At 64.6% G+C, this 8,186-nt stretch overlaps 2 protein-coding genes across 2 annotated transcripts in view; both read right to left on the minus strand.

Annotated features, from left to right (window-relative positions):
- HCK (HCK proto-oncogene, Src family tyrosine kinase) overlaps positions 1-5,221 on the minus strand; it is a 13,101-nt gene extending 7,880 nt beyond the window's left edge. Inside the window, exons 1-9 of the mRNA XM_014955576.1 lie at positions 5,152-5,221; positions 3,104-3,227; positions 2,675-2,717; positions 2,308-2,407; positions 2,061-2,159; positions 1,811-1,914; positions 1,284-1,433; positions 670-822; positions 166-348 (exon numbers count right to left, since the gene is read on the minus strand). Coding sequence (XP_014811062.1) covers positions 166-348; positions 670-822; positions 1,284-1,433; positions 1,811-1,914; positions 2,061-2,159; positions 2,308-2,407; positions 2,675-2,717; positions 3,104-3,226 — 955 coding nt within the window. The 5' untranslated portion in view covers position 3,227; positions 5,152-5,221. The remainder of the gene's footprint in view (positions 1-165; positions 349-669; positions 823-1,283; positions 1,434-1,810; positions 1,915-2,060; positions 2,160-2,307; positions 2,408-2,674; positions 2,718-3,103; positions 3,228-5,151) is intronic.
- Positions 5,222-6,221: 1,000 nt separating this feature from the next.
- CCM2L (cerebral cavernous malformation 2-like) overlaps positions 6,222-8,186 on the minus strand; it is a 24,398-nt gene continuing 22,433 nt past the window's right edge. The window contains exons 6-11 of the mRNA XM_014954724.1: positions 8,045-8,177; positions 7,808-7,943; positions 7,623-7,686; positions 7,293-7,440; positions 7,011-7,149; positions 6,222-6,777 (exon numbers count right to left, since the gene is read on the minus strand). Coding sequence (XP_014810210.1) covers positions 6,497-6,777; positions 7,011-7,149; positions 7,293-7,440; positions 7,623-7,686; positions 7,808-7,943; positions 8,045-8,177 — 901 coding nt within the window. The 3' untranslated portion in view covers positions 6,222-6,496. The remainder of the gene's footprint in view (positions 6,778-7,010; positions 7,150-7,292; positions 7,441-7,622; positions 7,687-7,807; positions 7,944-8,044; positions 8,178-8,186) is intronic.

Here is an 8,186-nt window from a genome sequence, read left to right on the forward strand (position 1 = left end):
CCCCTGCCCCAGAGTGCTTGGACACGCAGTGGCAGGAACCACTGCCCCAGCAGCCAGTGCAGACCCCACGGTGAACCCTAGAGATGCAGGAGGTCCTGCACCATCCCTGGGCCACCCAGGTACCACCACCTGGCCTGGCAACCACGCAGGGGCATTGGTCAGTACCTTTCTCCATGAATTCAGTGATGATGTAGATGGGCTCCTCCCTGGTGACAACTGCGTGCAGCCTCACCAGCTTGTCGTGCTGCAGCGTCTTCATCATGTTGGCTTCCTCCAGGAAGGCCTCCACAGACATGCTCCCAGGCTTCATCGTCTTCACCGCCACCTTGGTGTGCTTGTTATAGGTAGCTGTGGGGCAGCACACCAGACCATTCCCAGCTTGCCCAGTGCCCGGGCACTGAGAGCACAGGATTCTGGAGCCAAAGCACCCATTCCTGCAGATGAAGTTGCTGCACAAGGGCTGCAGACCACACACAGCCCAGGGCTGTCCCCACACACCCAGCTCTGAGCAGCCAGAGGGCCACCTCTACTTCCCCGTGCTCCTCTCATAGGTCGCTCCCTCCCTGCCTCTTTCACCTTGCCATCCCTCCACCTCCTCTCCCATCTTTCACCCTTCCTCCTCCACCACCACCTGCATCTTCCTTCCAGCTGCCTACCCCTCACTCTCACCCATCCACACTTCTCCGAACTGGCCAGCTCCCAGCTTCTTCTCCAGCGTCAGCGATTCCCGAGGGATCTCCCAGGCATCTTTCTCCCAGGGCTTCTGTGGTTTGGGCACGCAGCAGGGGTAGGTGAGCTTCTGGCACAGCCCGTCACTCTGCCCTGCCAGGGAGAGCCAAAAGCCATCAGCCAGCCTGTCTCACCAGCTGCTTCATGGTTGAAGCAGAGCCCATGACCACCTCCGTGGCCATGGGGCACATCCTGGCACCATGCACTCCTCTGCAAACACCAGGGACACATCAAACATTGGCCATCACAGCCCAGCCCAGCCAGAATCTCTCTGCTCTCCCAGGCATTACTGCACCAGCACACCGGGGAGGGGGAGTCTTGGGCACTGCAGGCATCTGGGGACACCAACACCCATGGCTGTGATGGCCAGCAAACCATTCACTGCACCAGGGGAAGTTCTGGGAGTCACTGCACATCACAGCCAGAACCACAGCAGAAGCCCAGTGGTGATGGGCAGGAGCCCCTTGGCCTCTGCACAGCCCCAGCTCCCCGGTAGCTGCTTGGCTTGGGGACAAAGCCCTGTCCGGGATGGGAAGACACCCCCCGGGGCTCACCCTTGTAGTAATGGACCAGCTCCTGCAGCGTATCGAAGGTGCTGCGCGGGGAGATGTAGAAGCCACCGTTATCCAGCGTCCGGATCTTGTAATGCTTCACTGTGCCACCATGCAGGTCGTCCCTGTCCCGCACCGACAGCGAGTAGCAGCCTGTTTGGGGAGGGGTGAGATGCCAGCCCCCGTTCAGAGGGCACGTCCCTGCTGCCACCAGCCATCCCGTGCTCGTGGCACATCTAGTGCCATCGCCCAGCAGAGCCACCACTGCAGCTCCTGTCCCCACCACGCTGCCACCACCCCCTCGGCCCAAAGCAGGGGGCCAGCTACCCCTGCACCCCAAACATTGAAAGCAGCCTCAAAGGGGGATGTCGTCCCCCCATCTCCACCACGGGGCTCAGACATGTGGTAGCACCATGGGCTCTTGTGGGGACACCCGCAGCAGGACCATGCGACCCCCTCCAGTCCCTGCCCCTCAGGAAAGCAGAGCCATTGGGCTGGGGAGGTGTCCCCACAAGAGCACCCCTCCAGACCTTTCGTCGTCTCGCTGTCCCGTATCATGAAGGACCCAATCATGTTCCCAGGGGCAAGGAGCTGCCGCTCCGCGTCCTTCCGGCTGATGCCCTTGAAGAACCACCTGCAGCAGAAACAAATGAAGCAATGAAGACTGCCAGGGATGGGAGAGCTCAGGCTGGTGTGGGGCAGGGCTGGGGGCAGGACATGGGGCAGGAGCCGTGGTGGGGGAGCATGGGACCGGGATGTGTGACTGAGGGATGGACTCACTCCTCCGTCTCCAGTGAGTCAGCTCGGGCGACGTAGTTGCTGGGGATGAAGCCTTCACGCCCGGTTGCCAATGACCGTGCTTGCCACCACTCCCCTGACCTGTGACAGAGATGGCATCAGATCAGTCCATGGCACCTGAGACAGGGCACTGCTGGGTCCTCCAGGGGCAAATTCCAGAAAATAACCACAGCAGGGCCATGTAAGCCTTCAGGAGACCCTGGGGTGGGGGGACACCAGCAGCACTTACTCCTCCAGCACCTTGAGCCGCTCCCCTTTCTGGAAGCTCAGGTCCCCATTGTGCATCGCCTCGTAGTCATACAGTGCCAGCACCACGTTGTCCCCCGAGTCTGCAGCGAGACAGCTCCCTGGTCACCCCTCCCCATGCTGGGACAGAGCACCCAGCCACCTCTGCCATGTGCAGCCAGGACCCTGGCCAGGATCCACCCAGCATCTCCATCTTCATCATGCCACGGCCACATCTGACCTTGGAGGAAGCCCAGAGCTCCCACCCCACTGGGACCAGCAGTGTTCAACCCAGGCTGGATAGGACCCGGCCACACTCCCACCCCACATTCCTGCCTCGTGCACCCATTTGTAGCTCCCCTTGTACCTACCATCCTCAGGCGGGGACACGGCCACACTGGGGACATTATTGTTCTGTGAAGTGGGACAAAAACAGAGAGTGATGTTGCGGGGGGCAGAGACTCCCCATGGAGGTCTCAGCCCCACCAAGTCTCTGCTGGCCCCCAGCAGCAATGGCAGGGGCAGGGTGGGCACCCAAAGGGCAGCACTGGCACCGCCCGACACAACCTGCCCAGCACCTCTGTCCCCTCCCAACACCTTCAATTTTCTCCCTCTTTTTTCTCAGCTCCTTGCTTCCCATCAGATTCGCTCTGTGCTTTGCCCCAGTATGGACTGGGCTCCCATCCCCAGGGCCTGGGCACTGCCAGCACCTGCAGCCAGCCCCACTCTCAGTGCTGGCAGCTCTGGCGAGGAGAGGGGCTGAGCCCCCCACAATGGCTTGCCCACCAGACCCCACTCACCCTCCTGTTGGCAGCGGTGGGGTCCCTCACATAGTGGCCCAGCTGGAAGCTGGGAACAGGGTCGGGGTTGGTTTTTACCATCTTATCTTGGACATCAGCTTCCTTTGACTTCACGCAACCCATCCTGCAGCCAAGGGAGGGGAAGTCAAGCCGTTGCGACAGGGGTGAAAGCCCCACACCAGCCCCGCTCCTGCCCAGCACGGCACGGCATCGGCACGTGGCACATGGCCTCGATGCCCACCCAGCTGCAAAGCCATGGTCAGAGAGGGCTCTTCTCCCCCATCAGAGCCGAAGTGGGTGGCAGCTGTGAGGTGCTGGGGCTCCCAGCCATCCCTCAGCGTGGCTGTGGCCCCCACCACTCTCCACCGTGCTCCCCGGCTGCTCTCTGCCAGGGTGGAGCTGCCTCCAACAGCCACCAGCCCAGGGCTAATGCAAATGCTCAACTTTCTCCATCTCCCCAAGAACCTTCAGCAGGAAAAATACGCTGCAAGAAGCAGCGAGCGTGGGGGAACCCCCCCGCAAAGGCACTTCCCTTGTCCGGGGGAGACCTCAGCACAGGGAAAGGAGAAGGTGTTGGTGGTCACAGCAAAGGAGGAAGCTCAGGGCTGAGAAAGGCCCCATGATGTGAACAGCACCACTGGCTTTGGTGGGGGGCGCAGCCAGGCACCAGCAGCACCACCTCGCTCCCATAGCCTTCGAGGGACATCGCTGTCACCTCCCCACCACCCCATGGTCACTCATCCCTCAAAGAGTGCCGAAGCCCTGGCTGGCCCCGCTCCCCAGGGCACAGCAGGAGCTGCAGCAGCAGCCCCAGGCAGCACGTCCCCCTCACCAGGGATGCCCCAGGCTCAGGACTGGTCACTGGCAAAGCTCAGCACTGATTCCCCTCAGCAAACCCACACAGTCCCTGCCTGAAACTCAGCCACAGCCAGTGCCAGCACCCTCACCAGGGATGCCCCAGGCTCAGGACTGGTCACTGGCAAAGCTCAGCACTGATTCCCCTCAGCAAACCCACACAGTCCCTGCCTGAAACTCAGCCACAGCCAGTGCCAGCACTGTCGTAGGTATTGTCTCTGCCCGTCCCACACTGGGTTGGAGCAATTAGCCCTACAAAGCATGAACATCTCTAGGAGGGTCCGAGTGTCCCGCAGCCACCCAGCCCCACGGGGTCCCGCTGCATCCCCACACACAGTGACTGGGTGGCCGTGGCTTTCCCGATGGCTCCTGAGGTCCAGCGCTGAGACCTGCCTGCCCAGGGAATGCCGTCCCTGGTGTGTCCCACCCTGGAAAGCCGTGTCCCACAGCCGTGGGGACCAGGTGGGATGGGGTGAGCCCTTCACTCCCAGAGCACGGCTGCCTGCTGCCCCATGCCCTCGCTGCCCCGTGCCCTCGCTGCCCCGTGCCCTCGCTGGTGGGGCAGGTGGTGGCAGGTCCCCGACAGCCCCTACGAGGCCACCGGCAGGGATCACCTCCCCGGGAGTGCACCGTGCCCCCCCAGAACATCCCGGCACCGCCTCCCCCGAGGCACCGAGTGGGTCCGGGATGGGACCGGCAGGCAGCAGCATCCCCACACACAGTGACTGGGTGGCCGTGGCTTTCCCGATGGCTCCTGAGGTCCAGCGCTGAGACCTGCCTGCCCAGGGAATGCCGTCCCTGGTGTGTCCCACCCTGGAAAGCCGTGTCCCACAGCCGTGGGGACCAGGTGGGATGGGGTGAGCCCTTCACTCCCAGAGCACGGCTGCCTGCTGCCCCATGCCCTCGCTGCCCCGTGCCCTCGCTGCCCCGTGCCCTCGCTGGTGGGGCAGGTGGTGGCAGGTCCCCGACAGCCCCTACGAGGCCACCGGCAGGGATCACCTCCCCGGGAGTGCACCGTGCCCCCCCAGAACATCCCGGCACCGCCTCCCCCGAGGCACCGAGTGGGTCCGGGATGGGACCGGCAGGCAGCAGAACCCAGCCAGCGGCGGCTGAGCCGGGGCGGGGACCGACCGACTGGGACCGGAGATCCCCCGCCCGGCCCCGCCGTCCTCGGGGCTCCGCTACGCACTCACCTCCGCCGCCGTCCCGGTATCGGTCACCGTCCCGGAGCCGGGGCTGCCGCTGCCGCCGCTGCTGTGCTCTGTCCCGCTGCTCGCCCACCGCCCCGCCCACCCCCGGTAAAACCACGCCCCTCCCCGGTAAGGCCCCGCCCCCGCTGCCGTCCCGGGGCGGCGGGACCCCTCGACTCCGCCGGTGCTGCCCGAGGGGGCGGGCGAAGCCCATCACACACCCAACGGGACCCCCCCACCCCGCTCTAAGCGGGACCCCCCGGTGGGGTCACGGCGACCACCGCGGGGGTGTTGGGGGGGCCAGGGGAAGCAGCCGGGGCTGGGAGCGCCTCGCCGGCGTGATGATTTGCATATGTAAATTTTTTAAGAGGAAAAAATAAGTTGCCGCCGGGAACCCTGACATCTGCCTGCCCACGCACCGGCCTCGGGGGGTAGCGCTGTCCCACAGCCCCCCCGCTGAGGGATGGTGGCCAGGGGGACATTGGCCGGGGAACACGGGCCGTGGGACAGTGGCTGGGGGGCCATCACCGGGGGGCCATCACCGGGGGGCCATGAGCTGGGGACCAGTGGGGCAGCGGGGCCCACAGCCCCGTCCCTCGGGGGTGGGAGGGCTGCAGGAACCCGCGTCCCAGGGCAGGAACTTCCTTTTGTGAAACACCGGAGGTAGGGCAGCTGGCGGGTGTCACAGAGAGGTCACTCACAGGAACGGGGGGGACGCCTGCCCACGGCATTACCTGCATCTCAGCATCCCCCAGCCCCCAGGTCAGCGGTGGCCACCAGACCCCCCCATCCCAGCACACCCTCATTGCTCCCCCATCTTGCTCTGAGCCCCCCAGGATCCTGCGTTGCCAGAAGAGTCCCCTGGAGCCAGCCCGGCATGGCCAGAAGCTCCTCAACTCTAGGAGCCACCTGTGTGTGGCACAGGGGTGGACAGGGTGCCCAGCCCAGCCGTGGCACAGTGCCAGCCAGGGCTGCAATCAGCCCCCCCCACCCCAGCTTGTCCCCCCAACTCAACAGTCCCTCCCCACCCCGGCATGGCCTTTCCTCAGGGAAGAACCTACTCTACTCCCAGTGCCAGCATTTAATTGCAATCTGCAGAAGTTACAGCACATGGCGCCGCTGACCTGGGGCTCTCCCACTGCCACAGGTGCCCTGTGATGCCATCAGCCCTGCTGAGAGCTGCCAGGGTGGCACGGAGCCCATGTCACATCCCACAGTGATAAACAGGAGGACACCATCCCCTGTCCCCTGTCCCCTGGGGCAGAGACAGGCACTTGGCACTCCTGGGCTTGGAGGTGCAGCACCGTGTCGGTGAGCAGGGAGGGGACCACTGGGTTTCAGCGCTCCCTCACAGGTAGTTGTCCTCTTCCTCCTCCTCCTCCTCTTCCTCATCCCGCGCCAGCGCCTCGATGTCGTGGGTGATGTCCGTGATCATGCGGTTGAAGGGATCGGACTCAGAGCGCAGGGACCAGCTGTCGTAGCTCCGCACGGCCGAGGCCGACGTGTTGCTCATGCTCCGCTTGATGCGGCCGAAGCTGTCGGTGAGGATCCCGCCCTCCCGGATGCCGATGCTCTCCAGGAAGGTCTCAAAGTATCCGATGTCTTGGTCGGGGATGAAGGGCCTCATTCCTGTCATGGGCACCGTGAGCCTCGGGGTGACCACTAGCTGCTTGCGGGGGGATTCTCCCATCCCATCCCATCCCATCCCATCCCATCCCATCCCATCCCATCCCATCCCATCCCATCCCATCCCATCCCATCCCCTGCAAACAGCGAGGTCCCAAAACACCCCACACCCCCACAGAGCACACCCAGCACCCTGTCCCCAAGGGATGCAAGGACATCACTAGGATGACACTCACCCAGGAGGAGGAATTTCCTGCGGTCTCCATAGAGGCGCAGGAGCTCCGTGCAGTAATCCTGCACCGGCGTGCCCAGGCGGTACTCCCGGAGCAGGAGGGCAAACTGCTGGATCTCCTGTGGTGACAGCTTGTTCCGCAGCTGTGGGGACACAGGGACAGGTCTGGACTGGGGATACCAGCAGTGCACAGCCCACTCCCCCCCACTCCCCACCCCACTGGCTGCTCCCTGCTGCGGGGGGCTCACATCTGCCCAAGGCCCCTCTCCTGTCCCTGTCCCCTCACCGTGACCATGTAGTCCTGCAGCTGCTCCAGCCCCGCGCTGCTCTGGTCGCTGCCGCTGCAGGCGGTGGCCAGGCTGTGGTGGGACTGGTGGAAGGAGGGTGAGGAGGCGCCGCTGTAATAGGCTTCGAAGGTGTCATGGGAGCCGTTGCTGCAAGAAAACGGGGGTCAGTAGGTGCCAGCACCCCTCGTGTGCCCACCTGCCCCCCCATCCTGCTGCACAACACCCACTCTCGGGCAGGGATGGGGCATCTCTGCAGGTGGGACAAGCACCCAGGTGGGGCTGGGGGACCCACCCTGATGCAGGGACACCCTGGGGGGAGTCAGACTCACAAGGAGCTGCAGCAGCTGAAGTCGGCGTCGTAGGCATACGTCCCGTCCGTACGGCAGCTCTCGCCTGGCGGGGGGGAGAGCTGAGGTCTCAGAGTGGGGGCCAAGACTCTGCCATGGCACCTGCCCCCCCCAACAACCCCGTGCCACCCCGCTCAGCGTCCCCACACCCGTCCCCAGCCACTCACTCCTGCTGGAGAGCCAGGGCCGTGTGGGTGTGGAGGTGTAGTGGTACCCGGCACGGTCCACACACTCGATGCTCTGGTCCCCGTAGATGATCTGGAAGACCTGGCAGATGAGGGCACAGGACTCCTCGGCAGCATCCTGGGGTGGGAAGGAGGGAGGGAAGGAGCACATGGGCTGGTGGCCATATGCCAGTGGGTGGCCACGTGCTGTTGAGCGGCCGGAGTGCCGTGGCCACTCACCCTGTTGGGCACGGCGAGGATGATGAGGTTGGAGTAGGCATCGGGACAAGGCTCCTGGGGGTCCAAGGGGTTGCTGCCGGCGTGTCGCCGTTCCCAGCTGCCGAAGCCGGCGCCACGCTCCCAACTCCCGCCGCTGGTCCCG

This window comes from Calidris pugnax, unplaced genomic scaffold (genome assembly GCF_001431845.1).
Source record: "Calidris pugnax isolate Ruff unplaced genomic scaffold, ASM143184v1 scaffold50, whole genome shotgun sequence".
NCBI classification, from domain to species: domain Eukaryota; kingdom Metazoa; phylum Chordata; class Aves; order Charadriiformes; family Scolopacidae; genus Calidris; species Calidris pugnax.